We start from the raw sequence: 27,889 nt of genomic DNA, 5'->3' as shown, positions 1-27,889 counted from the left end.
AAAGACTTTCTCCTTAATAAAATGGAAGTGTAACAGCCAGAAGGAGTAATGGGAATGAAAGCATTTTAAGCAAATTGTAAAAGGGGTGGGGTCGCTGAGCTTCACTGACAACTCTTGTCCTGGTTGGCTTCACTGTCCGGTTCCATTGGGTCAGGATGGCATTTCTGGCCCCATCCCACTTCCCTGGTCCCATCAGTCGAAACTGGTGTGGGCTGCAAGGGCCAAAGTACACCTCCAGGGCCAGGCGGGGATCTGTCAGGAAGAGCCATGTTATGTTAGGCTTGGCCCCTATGAAAGAGCCCAGCTCATCCATATATGTGATGTAATCTGTCTGCAAAGTCTGGCTCTGGCCAAACCTGAAGAAAGAAGAGAACACACTGGAATAAGTGTTACAGTTGCAAATAGGAGCATTAATTTCTTATTTTTTCTTTCAGAAAAATAACATTTTAGGTGGCACCTCCATTTATGCCCTTCTTTTCCACAAAATTGAATTTATTGTTTTTTCTTTGGCTAAGTGAGCTGCTTTTCTCCTCCTTCCTAATCTCTATTTGAGTTTGATGTAGTGTTGGACTTTTGCCTTTGGCCATGTGGCCTGGAGTAAACTGACCCTCTGGTTTAAGGAGACTAATTAACTTAGTTTACTCATTAACACTTAATTATTCTTTATAAGACATTGCTTAGAATCTGCCCCAATGTTAGACTTTCAGATTGGTTTGTTTAAAAGTGGGATCATGGATGGTTTTAATACTCCTGTAATCTAACAATATAAATTGTTTCATACTAAAGAAAACAAAAAATATTTTACTGCAAAATAAATACTTCCTTGACAGATTTTGAGATGGCTATTCAGAAGGCCTGCAGACAGAAACAGCCCTGAAAAGCTGCCTTTTGTGAAGGAGATTTTTATCTGTGGAGAAAATAAAGGGAAGTAAACAGAAGATGGAAACTAGGCTTTCTCGGAGGCCTCTCTTGCCCACTCTAGGAAAGATTAACTTGCAGGAGAGAGAGACTGAGAGTCAGGCACCGCTGAATATATGACAGAGAAACTTTCATCATAGGCTACTGACTCTGAGAGCTGCTCTCTGTGAGGTTTCGTCTGCAGAACAGGACAGCCTTTGTTTGACATACTTTCCTCCCTTTAGTCTCCCATGTCCTGTGATGTTACCTCTGAAATCACCTTTAAAAAAATTATGACAGTGAAAAAAATGTGAAAAAAAATGTAATCACTCCATCTTTCTTCTAATCTCTAAGCTGCCGTTATTCATTCCTGAGCATAGGCCAAGCTAACTATGGGAGAAATTTAGTTTACAGTTTAACTTTGAAACAAAGATGGTAACAGCCCTTTCCCAAAACAAACCCCCTCCTTGCTTGGAGATCAGACTGCTTTTGTAGAATTAACAAATTAGCCACAAGATAAGAAATTAGGGTTCAGGAGTCATGCAGTCAGAAGTCCGCAATTGCTCCTATGGATAACATCACCATTATAAAACCTAACATTGGTGCTCAAGATATTTTTCAGACCCTGCATTCTGATGGGCCAGCTGGCACTACCCAGACTGGTAAACTGGTTCATCTTGTCATATGGTCTCCTCCCAGGAAGACCAGAAGACAAGCTTTGACTCCCTGTGGTTTCATCCCTGACCCAGCCAATCAGCATTCCCCATTCCCTAGCCCCTGACTACCAAACTATCCTGAAAAAACCTAGCCTCTGAATTTTCATGGAGGCTGATTTGAGTAGTAATAAACTCCTGTCCTTCTGTTTAGCTGGCCAGACCCCAAAAGAGGGTTCTTGGACCTCCCACAAGAAAGAATTCAGGGCCAGTCCATAAAGTGAAAGCAAGTTTATTAAGAAAGTAAAGGAGTAAAAGAATGGCTACTTCATAGGCAGAGCAGTGGCATGGGCTGCTCAACAGAGTATACTTACAGTTACTTCTTGATTACATGTTAAACAAGGGGTGGATTATTCATGAGTTTTCCAGGAAAGAAATGGGCAGTTCCCAGAACTGAGGGTTCCTCCCCTTTTTAGACTATATAGGGTAACTTCCTGATATTGCCATGGCATTTGTAAACTGTCACGGTGCTGGTGGGAGTGTCTTCTAGCATGCTAATTCATTATAATCAGCATATAATGAGTAGTGAGGACGACCAGAGGTCACTTTTTTCATCATCTTGGTTTTGGCCAGCTTCGTTACTGAATCCTGTTTTATCAGCCAGGTCTTCGTGACCTGAATCTTGTGCTGGCCTCTTTTCTCATCCTGTGACTAAGAATGCCTAACCTCCTGGGAATGCAGCCTAGTGGGTCTCAGCCTCATTTTACCCAGCCCCTATTCAAGATGGAGTCACTCTGGTTCAAATGCCTCTGACAGCTGTGTGTTTGTTAAATTCTCTCTATTGGAAAAACCTGCTGTTCTCAGTGCATCAGCTTTTCTGGGCAGTGAGCAAGATGAATCTGTTGGGTGATACACCTCCCCCAAAGCCCAGAGAAACTTGGTCTGGGCTGCTGTTCTTTGGACTCATTAATTTCCTCTGAAAAATCATTTGCTTTTACACTTCCATCTCCCCTAACCCCAGTGAAGAGAATATTTAAACATGAACGAACTGCCCTTCTTTGAGTTCATGTTTTGTAAGGCTCTCATGCACACATGTGCACATAATCTGTTATGTTTTTCTCTTGTTAACCTGTCTTTTGTTATAGGGGTGTTGGCCATTACCTTTTATGACAGAGAAAAGAGATCACCCCCTTTCTGCCTCTATAGTTCTTTTAGTTGGAATGTGGCCTAATTTGCTTTTTGAAACTCTGAAGAGCAGCTTATCATTTAAGCAATAAGATGAACATTTTAACCTCTCTATTTCCTCATCTTTATTCCTATTGGGCGCTAAAAGAAAGGATATCAAGCTGCATGAATTGTTAGCACATAAAAGTGCCCAACTCTGAAAGTTGTTCTGTGAACTGGATGAAGTTGTGCAGATGAGGTTTAGTTGAATCTGAGGGTTCCATTTCTTTTTTTTGTTTTGTTTTTGTTTTTATTATTATAGTTTAGGTTTTAGGGTACATGTGCACAATGTGCAGGTTTGTTACATATTTATCCATGTGCCATGTTGATTTCCTGCACCCATTAACTCGTCATTTAGCATTAGGTATATCTCCTAATGCTATCCCTCCCCCCTCCCTCAACCCCACAACAGTCCCCGGAGTGTGATGTTCCCCTTCCTGTGTCCATGAGTTCTCATTGTTCAATTCCCACCTATGAGTGAGAACATGTGGTGTCTGGTTTTTTGTCCTTGCGATAGTTTACTGAGAATGATGTTTTCCAGTTTCATCCATGTCCCTACAAAGGACATGAACTCATCATTTTTTATGGCTGCATAGTATTCCATGGTGTATATGTGCCACATTTTCTTAATCCAGTCTATCGTTGTTGGACATTTGGGTTGGTTCCAACTCTTTGCTATTGTGAATAGTGCTGCAATAAACATACGTGTGCATGTGTCTTTATAGCAGCATGATTTATAGTCCTTTGGGTATATACCCAGTAATGGGATGGCTGGGTCAAATGGTATTTCTAGTTCTAGATCCCTGAGGAATCGCCACACTGACTTTCACAATGGTTGAACTAGTTTACAGTCCCACCAACAGTGTAAAAGTGTTCCTATTTCTCCACATCCTCTCCAGCACCTGTTGTTTCCTGATTTTTTAATGATGGCCATTCTAACTGGTGTGAGATGGGTTCCATTTCTTTTCTTCTTCAGGCCCTGAATGGGTGACTACATTGTGGCATTCAATGTGAGAGAAGAAAAATAGCTCAGAGGAGTCTGTGCTATGTGAGGTATGCAAAATTTATCAAGCTCAGATAGCCATGCGTATGGGACTTGTCATGCTGCCCTCTACCAATGTCTGGGGGCAATTGTTAAAAGGCATTTTTATTCCTGACTAGCTGTCTCACTCATCATCTCCATGTTCCTAGAATTTGTGATATGAAGAACAGTATATAGCCAATCAATAGCTTATATAATTTTAATGTAAGTTCTTGGTAAACAACTTAGAAGTTGACTCTTTTGTTTTTCCTTTAAAAACCTACTTGTAGCTGCTGCCAATGAAGTGTATATTCAGGGCAATTTGACACTGTACTCCTGGGTTGCAGTCCTCAAACTTGGCCCAAATCAATTCTCTTTTTATATTAAGTTTGCCTCAGTGTTTTCCTTTAGGTTGACATATCAATGCCATGTTAAATGTTTGAAAAAGTAAAGAAACTTCCTATATCAGTTGACTTTGGAAGAACTCAGGGGTTAGGGGCATTGAGCTCTCTTGCAGTTAAAAATCCATGTATAACTTTTGACTCCCCAAATACTTAATTGTTAATAACCTGTTGACTGGAAGCCTTACCAATAATGCAAACAGTTGATTAACACATATTTTGTATGTCATATGTATTAAATACTATTCTTACAATAAAGTAAGCTGGAGGAAAGAAAATGTTATTAAGAAAATTATGAGGAAGAAAAAATATGTTTACTATTCATTAAGTGGAAGTGGTTTATCATAAACATCTTCATCCTCATCTTTATGTTGAGTAGGCTGAGGAGGAGGAGGAGAAACAGAAGGGGTTGGTCTTGCTGTTTCAGGGGTGGTAGAAGTGGAAGAGATGGAGGGGGTAGAATTGGGGGCAGGAGAGGCAGGCCCATTGGTGTAATTATGGAAATACATTATAACTTGTCTGACTTTTGCTTTTTTATTTCTCTAAAAATTTTCTATATAGTAGTAACCCTTCCTCTATCATTTGCTGTAGTTTCAGTGCCTGTATCATAGAAGGGCCCATGTTATATAAAAGAAGTCAAAAGAAGTCTTAAATAACTGGAACCCATCTGCCAGATTATCTAATGTCAATTTATTTCTGGCATGGCTTTTTCTATGTCTTCTTTCTCATATGGCACTGCTTTGGAAGCACTCACCTCCATCAAGTCATCTTTTAGTTCCTCTAGTGTGGAATTAAAAGTGTCTATTAGTGGTGTCTATTAGCTGTTGAATTTCTCCATGATCCATATCTTGAAACCCTTCAACCTCGCCTTTTTATTTTGCCATATCCACAATCTTTTTCACGATTTCTGTGACTGGCTCTGTTGTAAATCCTCTGAAGTCATATATAACATCTGGACATAGTTTTCTCCAGGGGAAATATGTTGTTTTAGGATTGATGGCTTTCATGGCTTTTTCTATAACAATTAGGGCATCTTCAATGGTATAATCCTTCCAGACTTTCATGATGTTCTTTCTGTTGGGTTATCTTCCACAGCATTGACTATCTTTTCCATAGAGTATGGTATGTGATGAGCCTTAAAGGTCCTTATGACTCCCTGATATAAAGGCTGAATTAGAATGTTGTGTTTGGGGGAAATTAGACCACTTTGATGCCTTTGATGTTGAACTCATGGGGTTCTGGGTGGTCAGGGTCATTTTCTATATCAAAAAAACTTTAAAAGGCAGTCTCTTATTGGCAAGGACTTTCTGACTTCAGGGACAAAGCATTGACAGAGCTAATCCAGAAAAAGGGTCTTGTATAACCAAAAGATAGGAAGCTGATATTCATCTTTTCCCTTTGAGGCTTGAGGGGGTAGCTTCATAGATAGGGGCTATCCTGATCATAAATCTGACTGCATTTGCACAAAACAGTAGTTAGCTTATTCTTTCCTGCCTAGTCTTGGTGCTCACTTCTGCTCCTTATTAATAAATGGCCTTGGTGGCTTTTTTTTTTTTTCCAGAATAGGGCACTTTTGTCTGCATTAAAAATCTGTTCAGGCAGATATCCTTCTTCCTCTATGATTTTCATAATGACATCTGGGAATTCATCTCCTTCTTCTTGGTTGGCAGCAAGCATGTCTCCTGTTATCTTGACACTTTTTAAGCCAAAGGTCTTTCTAATATAATCAAATCATCCTTTGCTGGCATTAAATTTTCCAGCTTTAGATCCTTCACCTTCCTTTTGCTTTGTCATATAATGACTTCACTTTTTCTCAAATTATATTAGAGTCTATATGTATAATTTCTTATAGCAATCCTGCACCCATATAAAAAGCTGCATTTTCAATCCAAAATAAAAAGATATTTTACAAAAAGTGCAAGATTTCATGCCTGCTGGCATAGCTGCACTGGATTCATTTATCTTGAAATGGTGGGCAACTATAGCTGCAGACCTTAATGTATAGTATATATTAAGCAACTCAATTTTTTTATTATAATGCCATAACTTTTCTCTGCTTCTTGGGAGCACTTCCAGCATCATCAATGACACTTTATATGGAGCCCATGGTCTTATTAAAGGCTTAAGGTATTGCACTAAACATGATAAAAATATGTGAGAACCTTGAGAGATCACTTTTTACTGTGATGCAGAATTTACTGGAGCTATGAGCTGCTCAGGTGAAAATTACTAATGTCACACAGCATTTTAAGTAGATACTCAAAACACTTGAGCTCACTGCAATACCAACAGGAGGTGGCTGCAAAATTATTATACTGGTACATTATGTACTACATTTTATGCAGTTATGACAATATTGCATCTTTGTTTGTTTACATTTTTCTTGACTATGAATGGTGCCATGTATAGTCTGTAAGAGTTTGTATGCATTTAGTTTTGATAAATTTTAAATTTTTAATAATAGATTTGTATATATTTTATGGTAGTAAATGATAAAATAGACAAGTATCTACATATATTTTATACATGGCGTCTTTTTCTTAATTTTTTTCAATATTTCTAGGTTACACAATTCATCTTTGAGGTTTTTTTTTTTTTTTTTTTTTTTTTTTTTTTTGAGATGGAGTCTCACTCTGTTGCCCAGACTGGAGTGCAGTGGCACAATCTGGGCTCACTGCAAGCTCCGCCTCCTGGGTTCACACCATTCTCCTGCCTCAGCATTGTGAGTAGCTGGGACTACAGGCGCCCGCCACCATGCCCGGCTAATTTTGGTCTATTTTTAGTAGAGATGGGGTTTTACCATGTTAGCCAGGATGGTCTCGATCTCCTGACCTCGTGATCCACCCGCCTCGGCCTCTCAAAGTGCTGGGATTACAGGTGTGAGCCACCGTGCCTGGCCTTGAGTTTTTTAAATTGCTGCAAATCTCCAAAAAATTGCATTTTTTTTTTTTTTTTTTGTGAGACAGAGTCTCACTCTGTCACCTAGGCTAGAGTGCAGTGGCGTGATCTCGGCTCACTGCAACCTCCACCTCCCTGATTCAAGCAATTCCCCTGCCTCAGCCTCCCGAGTAGCTGGGATTACAGGTGCACACCACCATGCCCGACTAACTTTTTTGTATTTTTAGTAGAGACAGGGTTTTACCATGTTGGCCAGACTGGTCTCGAACTCCTGACCTCAGGTAATCCGCCTGCCTCAGTCCCACAAAGTGCTGGGATTACAGGCGTGAGCCGCTGTGGCCAGTCTGCATTATGTTAATTGAAAAAAATCCACGTATAAGTGGACTCATATAATTCAAACCTGTGTGGTTCAAAGGTCAACTGTAGTCATTTATAGAGTTGTTTCTTAACCTCAGCACTATTGATATTTTGAGCCAGATAATTATTTGTTTTGGTGGACTGTGCTCTGCATTGTTGGATGGTTAGCAGAATCCCTGTTCTCTACTCATAAGATGCTGGTAGCATGCCCTCTCCACTCACAATGACCAAAAGTATCTCCAGATTTTGCCATATGTCCCGTGGAGGGCAAAATTATCCCTGATAGAAAACCTCTATTCTTGAGTTACACGAGAGAAGTGTAATGACTGTTTACTATCTAAATATTGTTTGATTATTGCAAGTGTTCGGAAAATGTAAACTCTGACTAATGACAATATTTAGAGCATATTAATGTTTTTCTACATATAAAGGCACATTTTAGGACTTGCTCTATTAGCAAGTACAGTTGCTTACCACTTGAGTTTTTTCCCCATTTTCTCATCAATGTCATCCATCATTTCATTCGTGGTTGGCAGAGTACATGAGTCTAGAAAAGAAATGAAGAGAAAAATATTGAAAAACATAAATCAGAAATATATAATGACATATGATGGAAATAATTTGGTTTTTATAAACTATATTCCTGAGAACTTTTGTATTAAGAGGAGCTGGAGATGTCTTTGATATCTTTAGCAAAATACCAGTTCACAGAAACAAAGACCTGAAAAGTTAATGAACCTTTGGGAATGGCAAAGCTGGCCTGTTGTGAGATAGTGACAGCAGAGATATTCGTAGCTTCAAATCACTCAGTCTCTTATTTCTGTAACATTATGGAGGACCTAATCCTCAAAATATGTGCTCAGTACACTTCATGCATATAATAGCTTAATAATTTCTTCCTTTTTTATTCTGTAGCCTCTTCCTAAAACTTCTCTGAAGAAAGAATCTGGTAAAACAGTTCCCTTTAAGGTTTCTGGCATTTTAAATGAGGTAATGGAAGGAAGCATAGGATTTTAAACATCTTCTGCAGCTATGTAAGCTGTTTTAAGGGGCAGCAGACAAGATGTAGCTTTTTGTGAATTTCACTACATCAATGCAACTTCTTTTAACAGGTGATGGTAGCTTATTTGCCTTTGTAACAGTGGAGGAAAGTTGCTCTAAAATTTGCGGTGCATGAATATTTCCCAGTCATCGTTAGGGTCTTATGTCAGCCTGGCAGTACCCTATGATTGATATTGGCTGGACACCCTGCTAGAAAGTAAGAGGCCAGGATTTTGTTCTGCTTCGTTTGTTGTTGTGTCCTAAGTGCCAGGTTAGAGCCTGACACAGTAGGTGTTCAATAAGTATTTGCTGAATAAATAAATGATACCATTTGCTTCATGTAAATTTCTTAGGTTTAGTCTTTTCATAATACCTCAGGGTCTTGGCATTGTTGTGCCTTTCAAAGGAAAAAGGCAATAGAAGTATTTTGCAGGGAGCACCTTTACAAAAGATTTCATGATGGGGTTTATTTAAATAATGATCTTTCATGGTGTATTTGAAATAGAAATTTATTTATCTACAAAGTTTTAGACAATATATATATTCCATGATTGTAATGTTTTATTAATTACCAATAGTGTAAGTTTTTATGGATTAGTTATGTTAAGTAAGTTATACCTATATTGGTCAATATTTTGGAGAATACTTGAATAAAAGAACACTTTTCAATAATAATGATAACATTCAGTATGACTGGAGTAAATTAAATCAATATATTTGAGACATTGCCTTTCTCCATGTAATCCTCATATTCTTGATTTCCTCACACAAGCATACCTGTGGCCCCTGGAGACCATGAGGTCTAGAGTAGAGGGAGAGAAGAAGAAGATTGTCACGAGAATCAGAGTGGCCTGACTTTGTTATTCTGACAGAAGTTGACACCAGTGAGGTTTCTGGCACACCTCCAACACTCACCAGGGCCCTTCCAGTCTTCATAATGTAGCCTGACATTGCAGTTATCCTCTGCTATTTTTTTCTTGCTTAAAATCTTACAAAGTCCTTAATCTCTATGAGAAGTTTAAGCTCTTTAACGTGGCTTACAAACCTGTATTTCTTGCCACTCCCTGCCTCTGCTTTATATTCCCTTCCACCAAAATGTTTCTGGGTCTTTACGCTTTTCATGCTTTTCCTCACCTTTATGACTTCCTGTATACTGTTTGCTCTGTGCGAGATAATTCACTGTCCAACTCCCCTCACTAGAGCCCCCCCCCACAAATTTCCCCTATTATGGCATCCCCCACACCCCATTTTAAGCTTTGAGAGGCCAAGGAACATGTTTGTCTTGTTCTCATTGTATCCCTAGCACAGTGCTTTGCATACAGCAGGTGTTCAGTACATGTTCATTGATAAAATGAATGAAAGACAGAATGGCCCACCTACTTGCAAATACTTTAGCAGCCCAGCGGGCTTGCAGGTCTGCTGTGGGGATGGCAGCTCCAAGGGACTGAACCAAGCCAATCACAGCCAAGGTTGGCTTCTCCATTAGTGGGGGGAAGATGCCTTTAAACAAGGTAACCTCATTGTTTCTGCTTTTCATGATGGTCTCATCAAGGAAGGGGTAGGAAAAATCATAGCCTGTTGCAAAGATGACAGAGTCAATAGCCTCAAACATGGTCCCATCCTCAAACACAGCTGAGGTTTCCGTGAACTCCTTCACACTGGGCTTGATGGACAGAGTGCCACACAGGATGCGGGATGGGAGCTCATCATTGAACACAGGCTCTTTTCTCAGGGAACTACAGAAATTAGAGGCAAACACCCTTGCTGTAAATAGCTCATTTCCAAGAAATACCTGCAACAGCCCATATAACATTGAAATGACATCGAGCAGTTAAACATCAGCATGAGTGCCATTGAACTCTCTTCTCTCATGGCAATTCCTTTCCTAAATGAGACTAAAACTAATTTACAGACCTAATAAAGTGGTTAAGAATGCCAACTCTGGAAGCAGATGGCCCAGGTTCGTAACCTAGCTCCGTCTCTTACTAGTTGTTACTTTTCTGTATTTGTTTCTTTATGTGTAAAATGGAGATGATGGTGGAATCTTCCTCATAGGTTGTTGTGAAAATTAAATGATCAATTATCCTTAAAGCACTTAAAACAGTTCCTGGCACATGCAAGCACTGTTGTTATAAGTGCACTATTATCATAACTTTAAAGTCTTGTCTTATATGGGGAAATCAGACCTGCAGTGGTGGGAAGTTTTATTGCCATGTTTGGTTTTCTTTCATCAGCTGTGTCCACAAAAAAGTGTAACAACTTTGATATTGCATTTTAGTTGCCAAAATTCTAGGAATCATATTTTTCAGGATGATACATTTCATTTTAAGTTTCCTTTGAGATTCTGGAATTTCCTGCAAGTATCTCAGACACAAAGAAACCTTGTAAATCCTGAAATTTGTCTCTATACTTCCACATCATTTTCTATCTAATTCTGCAACCTCTTCTTTTACCTTACAAGGTAGCAAAACATAGACCGCAATGAAACCTGTTTTTCCTCCCCCTTTCTCCCTCCAGAAACTTAGGGTAATTGGAACCCTTTCCAAAAGGAAGCTTAGTTTTTAGAATGAATGAATTTCCAAAACTGTGTTTTATTGTCTAAATGGCAAGGCCAAAATATAATTTATAGTTACTCTTACAAGATAAAAAATCTTAACCAGCTCAAGCTATGGGACTTATTATATTAAACATAATTTTTAAAAACTTTTATTTTAGGTTTGGGGGTCCATGGTTTGTTATATAAGTAAATTGTGTGTCACAGGGGTTTTGTGTATAGATAATTTCGTTGCCTGGGTAATAAGCATAGTACCTGATACGTATTTTTTTCTGATTCTCTTCCTCCTCCCACCCTCTACCCTCAAGCAAGCCCCAGTGTTAAACGTAATTTTAAATGCATAAAATCAACATTTTTTTTTAAGGGTTATAGCAGTCTGCAAGTCTTGGTAGTGTAAGTGCTTTGGATTGACAGTTTAGCTCCTAAATCTGGCATTTGCTCTTTTGATTTACAGTTCCTCCTTTTTCTTACCCTCTTTCTCTAAACACAATGAAACATTTTGGCTAGCATGGGCCAGGAGATAAAATTTCTCAATTCTTTCTTTTCTTACCAACTTAAATATTCTTTTTTTCTATTGATATGCTGATTCTTCTACCTGGAATGACTTCCTAATTAGTAAGTGTTGGGCCCTGTCTCTGTAAAGAAGTAAATAAATGAATCTGACTAATCTTACAGGCCACGTTAGTTGTGACTCCCCATTACTTTACGTGTTCCATGCCTCCTGATGGTTCTGCAAAAATGTCAACATTTCAGGGGTGGAGGAAGTGTGCACTTTTGTTTTGAGACTTCCTACTTGCTGAGACATGTTGATTAACACTATTTTGTTATTTGCTCCTTTGAAGCACATTAGAAAATTTGAGACTAAGGAGAACCATTTTTTTTAAAGCTTTATCATTTATGAAGCAATTTTTATATTTTTATATTATTGAATACCACAACCGTCTTGAGAAGCAGGTATTATTATTGATGTCTTCGTTCACCCATAAGCATGGACAAGATATTCTTCCAAAAAACCAATCTGAGTTTGTTCAGTCCTCAAAGTTCTATGCTATAGCTTGTAGCTACCACAAATGAGTCATGCATGTCAGGGTGATTTATCTGTCTGCATCATCTCCATTTCAGATTTTTCCATACCCTTTCTGTACTGGACTAATTTCAATAAGTTTTCTAAGCCATACGTGGTCTCTGAGTATATTCTGTCACCTGTGAAACCTTGAGTTTAATGTTTCTAGGCTCAATGAGACAACAAAAGTAAGTTCTAGAGAGAATAAATTCATTAAATGAGTGCCCTCCCTTTTTTGAATAAAAAAATTTCCATTTTTAAGTACCCATTTAATGGCATTAGGCCGTAGTTCTCATGCTTAAGCCACGTGTTCATCTTCTGGACATATAACCAGTCAGAGACGAATGAAGGAAGGACATTCCGGAGAAAGGATGCAAAGCGGGTAACGTATATCATATCCGAAGGATAGCCATCATCCCAGACCCGACTCATGACCCAGGAACCACTTCTGGTACTGACAATGACCTGGTGGGGAAAGGCAACACAGATTTCAGTATTACTCTGTAAGAAATAAGCAAACACAACACACTTCTTTGGGCACTTCCATGCATTTTCCTCAATATCCAAGTAGGAACACTTTTAAAAGGCAGGTTTAAATAAATTGTCTAGCAGCCATAAAAAAGAATGAGTTCATGTCCTTTGCAGGGACATGGATGAAGCTGGAAACCATCATCCTCAGCAAACTAACACAGGAACAGAAAACCAAACACCGCATGTTCTCACTCATAAGTGGGAGTTGAATAATGAGAACACATGGACACAGGAAGGGGAACAACACACACCGGGGCCTGTTGGCGGGTGGAGGGCTAGGGGAAGGAGAGCAGTAAGACAAATACCTAATGCATGTGGGGCTTAAAATCTAGACGAAGGGTTGATAGGTGCAGCAAACCACCATGGCATGTGCATACCTATGCATGTTCTGTACATGTATCCCAGAACTTAAAAAAATTTTTTTAAAAAGTCTAAAATTTAAACTAGTAGAGACAGGATTCTTTCACTACCCCTGAGGGCTGGTGTGTAGTTGTTGAAAGGATTGGAACCATACCTCTAGGAACAACAGGGCTCTGTGTTCAACTGTGATGGTTTAATCTTCACATACTCATAGACTAAGATGGCAAGTCTGGTAGGGACCAGATGATCCAGTGAGCCCCAGTGGTTGTGGCTGGTGATAGTGGACTAGGTGGGGGAAAAGTGTAGCTATATCTCTAGCTGAAATTAGGCTGACGAGATGTCAAGGATTTAATTCTATTCTCTGTCTCCGGTTGTCTTTTCCAGTTCTCCCTATACACATACCCCAAGGACTTCTCTTGAGCAACCCAAACCATGGCAACCGCCTCAGCCCTGAGACGAGTCTGGCTGCTTATCTATTTTACCATCTTTGCAAAATAGACTTTAACTTTGTGATAACTGAAGGGAATTTTTAGTTTAAAAAATTTAGGTTTTATTTACATCCATTTAAGAATTAATTTATTGAGAACCTGTTTTCTTAAAAATATGTTGTTTCTTTAGGGTCTATCAGTGATACATGATTCAGCTTGGAGTCCTCTGGGAAGTCTTCCTTGACCTCATCCAGGCTAAGTTAGATTCTCTTTTCCCTGTGTTCCTATTGCCACACCTAATTCTACTGGAAGACTCACCATCTCCTCTGGTGATAGTCTGTGTGTACCTGTCAACTCCATCTCCATCCATTGACTCTTCCTTGAAGTCAGGAACTAGTCTAACTTATTTATGCATTTATTTTTAGTTTATCATAGTTCTGACACATAGTAAGCATAGTAAGTGCCCAATATTTGTTGAGCATCTGCTGCTGATTGAATTAATGTTAGTAAATACCAAGTCATGCATATCTTTCAGACCTTCAGAGTGGTAAACACGTGCTTTTTGCATGTTAGGTTATAATAAATACTGTTAAATAAATAAAGATTAAGCCTGACCAGGAGCTAGTCTATTTGGAGGTGATCAGAATATAAAATGAAAACAAGAAATACACACATACACACTCATCTATACATACACACACTCATGCACTTACTTCTGGATTCAATGGAATGTACTTCCTTACTAGCTTCACATAGAGGATGTCTCAAGTCCTCCTTGATTTAAAGGGCCACATACAAGAGGTGAATCTCTTGTGGTATGACATTGAGGTACCATCCTCAGTGCCTTGGCTGCTCATTTAGTAGCACAGCCCTACCTTAGGTTTATTTCCCAAAACCTTTATGTCATGTACCTGTGTAGCCAGACGGCTGAGCTCAACAGCAATGTCAGATCCAGAATTCCCCAGACCAATCACGAGGACCCTCTTCCCCTTGAAGGCTTCTGGATTCTTATAATCCCAGCTATGGAGGTAGTTGCCTCGAAACTGGTCCAGGCCTAAGTGGGACATGGCGAGTGGTTTGAACTGATTTTCAGAAATTATGAAGACGTTTTCTTTGTGTCTTTTTAAACCTATTATCAGTTGTAATTAAAAAATTCCCTAGTTGAAGTGCATTTATCCATTTAGCATTTTTTGACATTAAGCCCGTTAAAACTTACTTTTAGTTCCTTAAAAAATCTTAAGGCATGAGAATGTATGTTTCGATAATAATAATGGTGAATATTTATTGAGTTAACTCTGTGGGCTAGATCCTCTGATAAATGCTTTACATGTTTTAACTATTTAATCTTGATAACATCCCTGCATGGTGGGCTATTGTCCTTATTTTAAAAGAGGAGGAAATTGAGACAAAGAAGTTAAGTGGTAAGGAACTAGTGGAATAATAAGTTGAGGCCAGGTGTTCTGATCCCATGCTCATAAACATTAAATATGCTGCCCGTTAACATTAAGAGTTTTAATCTTATATTCCTCCTGAACCTTCACTCTTTAATTTGCCTTGGCCTATGGACATCATACCTAGACATGGGAACTCTAATATCTTTGAATAGTTTGTGTTCCTGTGGCAAGGAAGGAAGGAAAAATGGAAGGAAGGCTCCATCTATATTGTATTTCTTTGAGGTTTGCCACTTTTGGATGGTAATGAAGTATGCTGCTATACACACACCCATGTGTGTACCCACACACAAATCACTGAGATTTCTAAAGTTTATTTGCAAATTGTGGATGAAGATGAAATTAGAAACTTAGGAGTCTCCAATAAATAACAAAAGTAAACGTGTCTTTCTTTAAACCATTTCGCAGTTGGACTCTACTTTTTTTTAATGTAACTGTGCTTGAAGACCCTGTGTGCTGTCAGAACTTATATTTGAGTTACGGTCTGTAAAACAGGAACTTGTGTTTGTCTGATCTCTGGCTTGCAGTCCTTGATTATTTTAATATAAGGACTTATGAGGCTATTTATTACTACATCCTATCATTAAACTTAATTTTTTTCTTTTGAAATCTAAGAATAATCATTATGTAATATCTATAGAAAGATATGTTTCTAACTCTTGATGTTTGCATATAAGTCCTTAGATTATTATGTTTTTTCCAAACTTACCAGGAAAGGAATCAGTTGGCAGATTGGAGTATACATGATGTCCTGAACAAATCATTACAGCATCAAAAATAGTAGATTCCTGTTTCCCATCCTTTTCAGTAACAACAACCCATTGGCCCATGACTAAGAAGCTGGGACATTTCTTTCTACTGGAAACCAGGGTCTTTAAGAAAACCAGAAAATTTATTTTTCTATTTACAATTCTACATGTGAAAGTTTTTTTCCTTCTTGCATTGTTTCTGTGGAGGAAATAATTGTTACGAGCTCTCTTGGTCATTCAGAAATGTATAGAAAGATATTAAAATTGGAGTCACAGTGAATCTTCAGTGAGTCTTTGAATCTCACAAGAAAAATTACTCACTGGAGTAGATTTACTTTTTGACATCAGGTTAGTTGATTTAGGGGTAAATCACACTGAATATTTTTGTGAATGATGTCATGTAACAAATCTGTGTTATTTTCTTATGGCTACCCTCTACTGACATGGCTTCCTCCTTTTCTGACCTCATCTTCCATCTACTCAATAAATATGGGAATATCTCAAGGTTTGATCGTTGGCGTCTCTTTTGCTCTGCATAAATACTCTATCTTAGAAATATAGCAACTTTATGGCCAGGCGCGGTGGCTCATGCCTGTAATCCCAGCACTTTGGGAGGACGAAGCGGATGGATGACGAGGTCAGGAATCAAGACCATCCTGGCTAGCATGGTGAAACCCCATCTCTACTAAAAATACAAAAAATTAGCCGAGCGTGGTGGCAGGTGCCTGTAGTCCCAGCTACTCAGGAGGCTGAGGCAGGAGAATGGTGTGAACCCGGGAGGCAGAGGTTGCAGTGAGCCAAGATTGTGTCACTGCGCTCCAGCCTGGGTGACAGAGCGAGACTCCGTCTCAAAAAAAAAAAAAAGAAATATTAGCAACTTTCGTGGTATGAATATACAAATACATCTGTCCTTGGTCTCTCTTCTATCCAGTTTGGCTTGACCTTTCCATCTGGAGGGCCACCTAATACTTCCTCGTATGTAGCAGATTTTGATTGACCTACTTAAATTTCCTTTGAAACTGGCGTCTGACTTTCTTATTTCTTTGAATGATGACATGAACCTCCCAGCCACTTACGCTTCAAATCCATGACTTGTTTTCCTTGTTATTTCTCCATCCTTGCCTCATGTTTTAACAATATTTCTCTCCCAATCTCACGCTTTCTTTCCATGATTGCTAACACTGCCTTCATTCAAGTCCTTATCACCCCCTTGCATGGACTACGGCAAGAACCTATAACTAGCCTGTCTTCAGCCTCCCATTTCCTACAAGCCATCCTTTGTCCTGCTTGTCAGATTAATCTTCCTAAAGGATCATATTCATTTCATGTCTCCTGCTCAATTTCTGTTACTTCACAGCCTCTAAGACTTATTCTACATTTTGAATGCGATTACTATTAAGTCCATACAATTTTGTTCCAATTTACTCTTTTAGTTTTATTTTCTGTTATTCCCACAGACTTTTCTGGAACATATTCTGCAAATTGCTTCCCTAATGTCCATTCTCCCTTCATTCTTACTAACAGAACCCTGATTTTGTTTGGAGTGACAACATACCCAGAAAAGGGATGCATTTTCCAGGTTCCTGTGCAACTAGGGTGGCCTGTGAGATATAAGCAATGTTGTACAGTTTTTTCAGGAGAATTTGTAAAAGGGGAGCTGATTCAGCTGAGAGAACATCCCTTTGCCCTTCATTATTTTCTTTACTTTTTTTTTTTTTTTTTTTTTGCCTAGAAGGCAGATATGATGGCTCAAGCTTCAGCAACTGTTTTGGACCACAAGGCAAACCTCATGATGTAAGCCTCATGCTAAGAAGGGTGAAGCTGAATCTTTGATGACTTTGGTGCCATCACATAAGCTCTGGATGTCCCTTCTTTGGACTTCTTTTACATGGTTGCAAAATAATCCTCTATTTTTCAAAGTCACAGTACACACTAGTTTACTGATATATGTGGCCATATCTCATCCTAGCAGATATATCTCCCTCTTAACCAACTTGGTTTGCCTACTGTTCTCCAAATGAGCAGGGCATTTTCCCACCTCTCTAATTTTACTCATGCCACTCATTTATCTAAAACACCTACTAAATACAACTAAATTTTACCTCCTCTAGAAAATACCTTCCCTCAAAGTGTTGCCTCTTGCTTCATGATCTCCATAGCATTGTTTTATTTATAAACAAACCATAGATAGGTTTAAAAAATTTTCTCTTTGATTGAAATTGTTACTGGAATCTTTTACTTACTCTTTATATATTTATTTTGAAATAACTTCTTGAGAGCTAAGTCTTAGACCTCTTTTTTACCTATAGCACACAGCACAATGCAAGTACACAATAGGAACTTCATTAATGTTTGTTGATATTAATACCATAATGGAAGTAAATGAATGTAATGAATGAATGTAATAAAACGACTATTGGAAAATTTTATTTTAACTATACATTTGGGGCTACTCCAGGTGAAATAATGATGTAAATATCACCACGGTTCATAAGTTTGCTGATTGTTTTTCCCACTATATGCATGTGTTCTGCATTTAGCAGCAGTTAATTGAGGTTAAGAGTTCCAAATGTGCAGACAGAAATGCTCAATAAAGAGTCCCAAATAAATGTAAAACATTATTCTCACAGAAACGATGCTGAAATCTCAAGTTTTTTTAATAAAAAAACTAACTGAGTGGGTAAAGATAGGGGCAATGACTATATTTCCCGTTTAAGTTGTTAACCTTTTCATAATGTAATGGGAGAATTCCTACCAAATGCTGTGGTTTTTTGAACCACAACTCATTGGCATTGAACTGACAAAATTCCTAATATATACTAAAGCAGTTTGGATTATTTCCAAAACATCAGAGCATGAGGGTGGAAAGTGGACAATGATGGGATAGCTGCCTCCATTTTCTAAGGTAGTCTGAAAGCTCTCAGAGACTAGTGAACTAATAAGTCTAGGAGAAAAAAAATCAATGCATGAATGCTTTATAATCAGAGCCAACATTTGATGACTGAGGCGCCCAAACATTTGGCTCTAATTTTGATAATAGTTTGCTGCCTCCTTTTTCTCTAACCCACACATATCTTAATTTCAACAGTACAAGTTATGAGACCCCTCCCTTCAGTGAACACAGTGGTTCAATTCTTGGTTGACTAAAACCCTTTTAATGTTTAAAAGCATAAACAAAAATTAAAAGCTCTCAGTAAGATATGGAATGGAAAGCCCTTCGCGTAGCACCTGGCACAGAACTGGAGCTCTTTCCACGTGAATCCTCTTACTGTAATTACCCTCAGTGTTAGCTCTGTCTTTATAGTCACTTAGTGGTTTTTGCTTTCTCCTATGCCACCACTGGTTCTGATCTTATACTCAGGTTAAAAATAAACAGACAAAAAAACAAGAAACAAAACTGTCTAGAGGAGGCTCTGACTTCTAGCCTATTTATTTGCTTTTGGAGTTTAGCAAACTCTTCATTGGCAACAACCCAATATTGAAGTGGTTTCCCAACTTTGGCGTAATGAGAATCACCTGGAGGGCTCCTTCGACTGTAGATTCTTGGGCCCTATTCTTAGAATTTCAGATTCAATCTGTCTGGGGTGGAGTCTGGGGTGGTTTGCATTTCTAACAAGTTCCTGGTGATGCTAATGCAGCTGGTTTAGGAACCACACTTTGAGAACCACTGCTCTGTTGTAAATGAATCCTATTCTTTGGCTCACCAGTTGCTGGCCTTCACTCCTCACCAAAGAAACACAGGAAACCAGAGCCCTTAGAACATGTGTTAAATCTTGGCGCTTCATTTTAAAGCCTCTGTGTAATTGAAAAGTGGCTTATTTTTTAGAAGCAGTCAGAGGCTAAATTGAAAATAAACATTTCCTCTCAGTTGTGAGGTTAGGGTAAAAGTGCACACAATGTGCTGCCTTGAAAATACATTTCAGAGCTGGCAGCTTCTGCTTCCCAAGGTCCGGAAGGGACTCTTGTGCAATGGGGGAAAGAGATGGAATGTCACGTTGCTGCTGGATTCAAGATGTGTATCTCCCTCTCACACCAGATGACCTCTGGAAGAGGGAGACAAAAAGTGCTGGAAAGGGTTGAGAGGATTGTGTCCCAGTGGGGAAGTGGGGGGCTGCCCAAAGCCTCAGTATTTTTTCTCAAGTTGAAAACATAATCTTCCTCTATTCATGGTTGCTGTATTTCTCATAAGCGTGGAAGCACAGGAATTTAAACTTTTTAAAATTTTTATGGAGGTCAGAAAAAGGGTGAAGGCTCATGTCCAGCAGTTTGGCAGGCTGAGTGCTTCCCTTTCACCCACAGCTAGTGCCTTCTACTGATGGTTGTGAGAAGAAGGAGAGGTGGGAAGGAGGTTTTTTCAGCTGCCTATTGAAGGAGGCAGGGCTGAACTGTGGGATGGAGCCTGGTTAAAGAATGTAAGACTGTGTTCTGGGAAACAGATGCTAAGGCCTTGGAATATTTCCATCTTGAATGAATCTCTGCTTTTTTGCCCCTTGACCTCAGCCAATTATAACACAAGGAGAGAAGAGTATGTACACTACAGCTCCTTGGAATTTTTCCTAAAAGACTGTTCTCCAAACAAACACAAAAAAGCAAATGTATTATAAAACAAGTCACTCCAGGGAGCATGCATTTTTATTATTTCAGTATGAGGTGTGGTTTGAGCCAGTAAGGAGGAAATTCAACTTTGACTCTTCCTCTAGCTGAGGGAGCTTACCCTAGAATCAGAGATCTAAGGAGCTGTGGGCACCATCTGTCTTGGATGATAACTGTGTTCATCTCTCATCTTTCTCATGAGAACATAAGTAACTTGAGGGCAAAGTCAGAGGTTAATTTCAGAATGTTGTACATGCATCTAAGCTGTCTACCTTGATCTTCTTTCCTATTCCAGCTCTGCTTATGAGTCCCATATCTCCTTGTCTAACTATGCCCTTGAAATATGCTCAAAAGTTGCCTTCAACTTTCTCATGCCTTTCTTTATCTTCCCTCTCAGCTACTACCAAATCATCTTTAGCTTTACTAAGCTCCCATTATCCTTACTGCCCTAATTATATAGTCACTTATAGTTATTCTAATACTTGTTTTCTCACTGCTTTTAAAGTGCTGGCTGGCCTCTTGTCTGCAGCTATGCTTAATATAGTACCCTACACATAAAGTACACAGTATGTATTCATTGAATGAACAAAGGAATAAATGAATGGGAAAAAGTTCAAATAGTCCTGGTTTCAGCTTTTGCAATCAAAATGCTACTAACCTATTGTTAAGCGTTTTTTTTTTTTTTTTTTTTTTTTAAAATGGAGTCTTTCTCTATTGCCCAGGCTGGAGTGCAGTGGCGTGATCTCAGCTCACTGCAACCTCTGCCTCCTGGGTTCAAGAGATTCTCCTGCCTCAGCCTCCTGAGTAGCTGGGATTACAGGCACCCACCACCACACCTGGCTAATTTTTGTGTTTTTAGTAGAGCTGGGGTTTTTCTGTGTTGGTCAGGCTGATCTTGAACTCCTGACCTCTGGTGATCCACCCGCTTTGGCCTCCCAAAGTGCTGGGATTATAGGCATGAGCCACCGCACCTGGCTGTTAAGCAACTTCTTATCACAGCAGTAATAAAATCTTTTGAGGACACGAGGCCCTATTTAGGAGTAGATGAAACTTAAAACACACTCACATTCAGCCTGCTAGTATTTAAATCCTGTTTGGTTTTCATTTCTCAGAAAAAGCAAATAGTGAAAAGTTCAGAATTATCAGGTTTCTGTCTGCTAGAACACCTTCTAAAAAAGGCTTACAAGATAAAGTCTTATGTAACACATAAAAAAAATCCTTCTCTGATTATATATTGTGCCAAGCAACTTTTCTAAGAAAAGAAGGAAGGGTTGGGGTATGTGGAGGGGACTAAGGTTTTGAGTATTTGTACGGGTCCATTTCCTCACCAGGCCTTTGAGTAGAATTTTGCTTATAGACATGACCTTATGGAAAAGAAGATTTCTTCTTGTGGATAACTCAGAATCCAACTTTGAATCTTATTGATAACTCAGAATCCAACTTTGTATCTTACTGATCTTTGTATCATATTATTGCTTCCTTAAGTAAACTTTCTGATCTGGCTATATTGGCTAACTCATGGATCCCTCTCTGCACACACCATGTTCATTGCTTTTTCTGTGCCTTTCACAGATTGTTGGTCTCTCTTACCTGGTGCTGGCACACTGCCAATGACTGCATAGGCCTATGGAGTGCCATTCGCAGACTTTGTTGGGAAATGCACTCTCTAGGAGTTGTGCCACAGGTGGTCCTCTATTTTGCTTGTCTGGGATTATCCTTCAAGGCTAAGTGTCATCCCTGTGGGAGGTTTTCTTTGACCTACTAAGATTTCCGTAGTCCGCCCTCTTCTAAAAGCTCGAGGCACTCATCCATTGAATTGATGGTGACAAGGTCTATCTTGTTGTTGTAGTTACATAATCTCTTATTTAAGTCTTAGGGCCAAATATATTTTGGAATGTGTACATTTTTGGATTTTGCTCCATAATACTCCCAGTCAGATCTGGGGCAGCAATCTGTCAAATGCAATAAAATTTCTGCCGTGCAACAGAAAGTGAGCCTTAGCTTCATGTCGATCCAATTCACGGTATTTAACCTTATGATTTCAGAAGAGGTTCTGCTATCAAATGAGTTTTTGCCCATTTGCTATCAAAGGCTTGTGGAATTATATTATGGCTTGCTTAATCAAATGAAATGGAACCATTTACAAAGAGTGATTATATTCCATATTTGTCATCCCAGTACTTAGCACAAACTACCAGAATAGATGTTCAAGCATCATTTAATTGTTACTAGGGAGATGGTAGAAAGCCATTTTATGATTTACTCTAAGCTGTCCACATTTCCCTGAGCAAATGTAAATAAGGAAAATCAAATTCTTGAAAAATATTAACTCTTGATTACCCCTTACTGGGAAATAAAAATGGAGTGCTTTCAGGGTTACAAAACCAAAACTTTTTTTAAAAAAGGCTTGGAGAAGCATAAAAATGTGTTCTAAGTTAGCACTGATATACTCTATTGGAGGAGGCTATTGGTGCAGGCAGAGCAGTAACTGAGACCAGGACAGGAAGTAGTTACAATATGAATGATGTGAATATAATGTTTTCAAGCCAAATATGTATCATCGACAACTGATTACAATGGCTGGGAAATTCAGGACAGAAGAACTAGAAGTTTCTCCAAACTTGGCTTTGAAATTAAAAAAAAAAATGTGTTTACAAGGACTATTTCCTAATAATATTATTTCTACAATGATCCCAAATGGCAAAGACCATAATTTTTCTCTCTGGATTTGGAGCTGATAGGCTATTCAACAGCCGCACACACATCACACACAATCATCATCTATAATAATTTCTATCTGCCCAATAGACATAAGTTAATTATAGAATCATATCCTCCGCATTTGACAAATGAGCATTTGAGGTCCAGGGAAACAAAAGCAACTGGCCTGAAATCTATCTGCCTAGAAAACCTACAAGTTGAAATTAGAACTCAGGACTTCTGACCTCAGGATCTCAGTCCAGGTTTGTTTGTCTCTTTTCTAATCGTGTTCCTGGCATTTAAGAGCAATAAAGAATAGAATTGTTTCAGTTACCTGGGAAGGCCATGGTATATTTTTGACTAATTACTAACGTTAGTGCCCTTTACAGCTTGGAGATCTGGATTTCACCATGCAGGTGATGGTGTTTAATGAGCTGAAAATGTTCTTTTCAGGACAAATTTTGCTAGTGTGAAATAGTTTTCTGGGCATTAGTATGATTGGAGAGGTAAGATTTTACTTTCCAGATTTGGAGCTTTTGTGATCTGCCTTCTAAATCTGAATTAGAACTGACCAGATTTGATTTGCATTGGAACCCATCTCCTTCCACTGGTGTTCTAATGATGTGCCACTCACCGAGAATTTCCACAGGCCTCCAACATCATTGCTCCTTTCAAAGCAAGTGGGCTCCAGCCCCTCCTCCAGACAGCACCGTATGGCAGCCAAGCCGCTGACTCCAGCTCCGATGATGCCAACCCTCTTGCTCATGATTGCCTGTAGGAGAGTGTGGAGAGAACATCTTCAGAAGAGTGTCTTTAATACTTATGATTTTTTTCAGTAGAAATTATCAGCCAAGGTTTATGTATCAGGATCCTCACTCAAACATAAGAAGACATAGATGCACATTGATAGTATATGCTCATTATTTTTACCACTTTTGCTATAATAAGATACTAAAACTGGCTGCTTCTGATTATTCAATATGTCAAAAATAGCAGATTCAGTGAATGCTAGAGCAGGAAGGACCTTGAAGATCATTAATCCAATGCTCTCAATTGCAGATGAAGCTTTGGTCTGCCAAGGCTAGAAACTACTTCTTCAAGGTCTCAGAGGTAACAAATAAAGGAATTGGAACTAGACATCCAGCCTGCTGCATGATATCCTCTGTACAAAATCACTCCTCATTTTGAATGCTCTAAGGGGCTTCACCTCTTAAGCAATCACCTTTCTATCCCCAGAGAATCAGCAGTTCTTGAAATGTGGAAGAGAATGGCATTTAACAGTATCTTTTGATGTAAAAATTGGGAAAGGGGGAGGAGTTATTCTTAAAGTAAAAATTCCTTTTTTTTCCTTGTATTTTTAATGGTATAGAGCCATAGTAAAATCTGAAAGAGAAGGACTAAGTGTGGTAGGGATAAGAGAAGAACAGGGGAGGGGTGGGTGGAGTAAAAAGAAAGGGATAGGAAAAAGGCAAGAATGAAGTCTCTGGTTCTTGTTACAAAAAGTATAAAACAGTGACTGCCGTGGCCACTGGAGCTGTAAGGTGAAACTCCTGGGAGATTAGGGGAACAATGATTCTTTTATTTATTTTTGCTTTGGAAATATAGAATATATAAATAAAGGCTATGCACCTGGACTATAATGAAACGTTTTGTTGTGCCAACAGTGAAAAGTAGCTCAAATTTCTGGAAACTTAGGGACTGATCTGAGTTGCTGAACTAACCCTTGTAGATGAGCTTGTAAAACTAGTGAACTCAAAAGACAGAATTATGGTCTCTGAACCTTGTCTCTGGCTCCCTCCAGCTTCTATACCTGTCCTTCCTGCTTCTGTTTCCTTCCTTTCCTTCCGCTGGCCATTCCTTTCATTGTACTTACAGCCTACTATATGTCATGCATTATAATAGTCTTTTGGGGGATTCAAAGGTGAGAAGACACAGTGCTTTCCATCTGGAACCATGAAGTCTAGTGGTGAGAGAGATGATAAATGTCACAGTGGAAGTATGGTTCAGTGTAGTGCTAGCATGTAGGGAGAAAAGTCTAGGTCCACTTGCAGGAAGAAAAAGAGAGGCTTCAAGGAGTGTAACAAGACAGCTGAGTCTTGAAGGAAGAATAGATGTTTTCCAGACAGATAAGGGACAAGAAATAGAAAACAGGCAGAGAGAAAAATATGTGCAAATGCATAGAAAAGTAAGAACACGTGACGGGGGAACTACAATTAGTTCAGTTTTGCTGGACCATAAGTGATGGGAATAGCAGAATATGGGTTAAACATGCAGGACATAGGTTATGAAGGATACCAAAGTGCCACAGTAACAGGTTTGGATACCATCTTCTGGATTACAGTTGTTCATTTGAGAATTTTGAACAAGGAAGTGACAACATCAGACAAGAACAGATTCACATGGAGGCTAGAGCCAGATGGTGACTAGAATCAAGGAGACCAAAAACCCAGGATGTTATTTCAACAATCTAGGCCAGAGAGACTGAGGACTTAAATTAGAGTAGCATCAGAGGAATGGATAACAGAGACAGGATATATGAGATATTCAGGAATTAGATGTTTGGGGACCTGCTGACTGATTATATGCTTAATGCCTCAGCAAAGTACTTCTGTTTTTAAGATTTCATATTATGATTTATATGCATATGCTCATGATTTAGTGCAGGAGATAAAAAACTATATTTCATGAAGAAAGGTGTATAATACAGGGAATTAGGTGCTTACAAAAGGTCAAAGAGCTGAAAGAGCAGGAACTAGGAGGTTGCTGCAGGACTGGTGAGGTCACACCACTAGAGCTACTATCCAGAGGGCAGGAAACTGCTTCTATCACCGCCGATGCCTCCAACATACAAACTGGGGGGCCAAAAGGTGGAACATGGAGTTCAGCTGATGTAAGCACACCTATTGGAATACATTTGCCCATCAACATTGTCACGAAAATTTAGCTTTTGCTTCCCTTTGCCTTCTGAGCCTAGATGTCTATCTCACTGGCAAAACTAATTGCATCCAATCCCTAACTGCAAGAGAGTCTTAGAAATGTGGTTTTTAGCTTTCCAATTCGTATAATACATATGATATTAAATGAAAGCCAGTTCTGCCTTCTTATAAATTTAAAAAATATTCATACTGTTAGCTAATAGTTAAAAACTCAGTGATTTGTCTCTTTGGCTGTATATTTTGGGATAATTCTTGCAGGAATTTAGATCCCTCCCCTGTAAGATAAGCAAATTGGATTAAGTAATTACTAATATCCCTTCAACATTTTACAAATCTCTTAATTTCCTGCATAAGCCTCAGTGTATTAAGAAATTAAGAGATTCGTAAAATGACAGCTTTTCAAAGACAGAAAATATAATTTTCTGAAGGGGTTAGAAACGTTTCCGTCAGCATTATGGGGAGGAGGAGTGCAAGCATAAGGCGATAAAGGAGAAAAGCCTCACGCTTCCCTTCCAGGACCTCAGGCTTCCCCTAGCTGCAGGCTCAGCTGAAGGTAATACCGAAAAGATTATAGCTGAAAGTAAAGTCCAAGGTTTTGATTATCACATATGATGGGATCTATTTTCTGGATTGAGACTGTGTTTGTGATTTAATGAGATCACAGAAAGGCCTGTTACTCAAAAATGATCAGGAAAATCAGACCTTGTGGATCTCCTGCCTCCCACTGCGTTCTCATAGCTTGGCAGTGTCTTTAGAGCTATAAGAAGGTGGTATCCCAGGTACTTAATAAACTAAAAGATGAAGTCCCTGGAGTTATTTGATAGGCCAAAGTGAGCAAGATCATGAAACAAGGGGAGAACATTGTCCACAGTGTCTTGTTCTTCTTCCTCAGCGCCAGCAGTTCTCTACTGGAGAACCTTCTTCCGGCTGGCCCTGAGCACTATGGAGGACCCAGGAGGAAGAGATATGTTAAGGCCAGGGAGAAAGGGGATCATTTCCAGAGCTCCTCTATGCCCTCCTCAACTGGGAATCTACCTCTTTGTGGCCTTTCCGTGTCTCCTTGTACTTAAAGTTCCATGCTTTTCCCTTATAGCTCAGGGCTCTCTAGGTCATACCACTGAGGCTTGCAGCCCCCAGTGGTTCACACTAGCTACTCCAAGAACAGGATTAAGAATAGATTGAGATTAATAAACATCTTCAGAATGCTGACAAGTATTTAAAAGTGCTTTTCATTTATTTTCTTGCATTAACCTTGTGAGGCAGGTATTATAATCCTCAATATACTAATGAAAAACTGAACTGTTCAGATTTGCTAAGCCAGCAAAAATTGATGACTTGATGCTATGTTTTTTCCAATACCCTATAAACGGGAATAGTGAGAAGACATACTTTAGAGAATACGAAGAAGATACTCTTACTTTAGAGAGTATGGAAACTTCAGAGGGTTATTCAACAAGTATTAATCGAGCATTTACTGCATGCCAGGCATTGTTTGCAATATTACAGATACAGCAGCAACAAAAAAAGGACAGAGTACCGTCTCCTAGGAAGCTAAGTTCTAGTGTAGACTCTGGGACATGGTATGTAAAATGCTTCAGACTGTGCCTCACAGTCAGGAAATGATGGGGGAAAATACAACTAAAAATAATCACTTTAGAATGTGCATTCACTGGGTGCCAGGCACTAAGCTAAGCACTTTAGACACATTATGTTATTTGTTTTCAAAAGTACCTTATAAGGCAAATATTACTGTGGCCATTTTTCTGAAAAAAGACTGGGGCTTAGCAGGTTAACCTGGCACAATCATACAACTAAGATGTGGCGGGACTATGAAGATATGCTGCCTCCCCTTAAGAGAAAGAAAAGAAAAGGAAAAGGAATTATTATGTACCAAATATTTAATAGGTATCAGTCACAGCATTAGGCCAGATAGATGGGAGGAAGACACATACATTGTTAACTATGCTACAGTTTTGACCATGATTCACATAGTAACAAAGGCTTAAAAGGGGCTATTTAAACCTAGAAAAGT

The 27,889-nt window shown here is 39.0% G+C and overlaps 1 protein-coding gene across 1 annotated transcript; it reads right to left on the bottom strand.

The window, feature by feature from the left end:
• LOC134734516 (putative dimethylaniline monooxygenase [N-oxide-forming] 6) lies at positions 1 to 23,687 on the bottom strand. The gene is made up of 7 exons (XM_063627235.1): positions 23,556 to 23,687; positions 15,589 to 15,751; positions 14,340 to 14,482; positions 12,375 to 12,574; positions 9,873 to 10,228; positions 7,926 to 7,998; positions 1 to 356 (listed from the first exon to the last, which is right to left on the bottom strand). The coding sequence occupies exons 1-7, from the start codon at positions 23,685 to 23,687 to the stop codon at positions 14 to 16; spliced, it is 1,410 nt and encodes a 469-aa protein (XP_063483305.1). The 3' UTR covers positions 1 to 13.
• Between the last annotated feature and the right edge of the window lie 4,202 nt (positions 23,688 to 27,889).

Source organism: Symphalangus syndactylus, chromosome 12, assembly GCF_028878055.3.
Source record: "Symphalangus syndactylus isolate Jambi chromosome 12, NHGRI_mSymSyn1-v2.1_pri, whole genome shotgun sequence".
Lineage (NCBI taxonomy): Eukaryota > Metazoa > Chordata > Mammalia > Primates > Hylobatidae > Symphalangus > Symphalangus syndactylus.
Note: the sequence above shows the minus strand (reverse complement) of the source record. Positions and strands in the feature narration are given on the sequence as shown.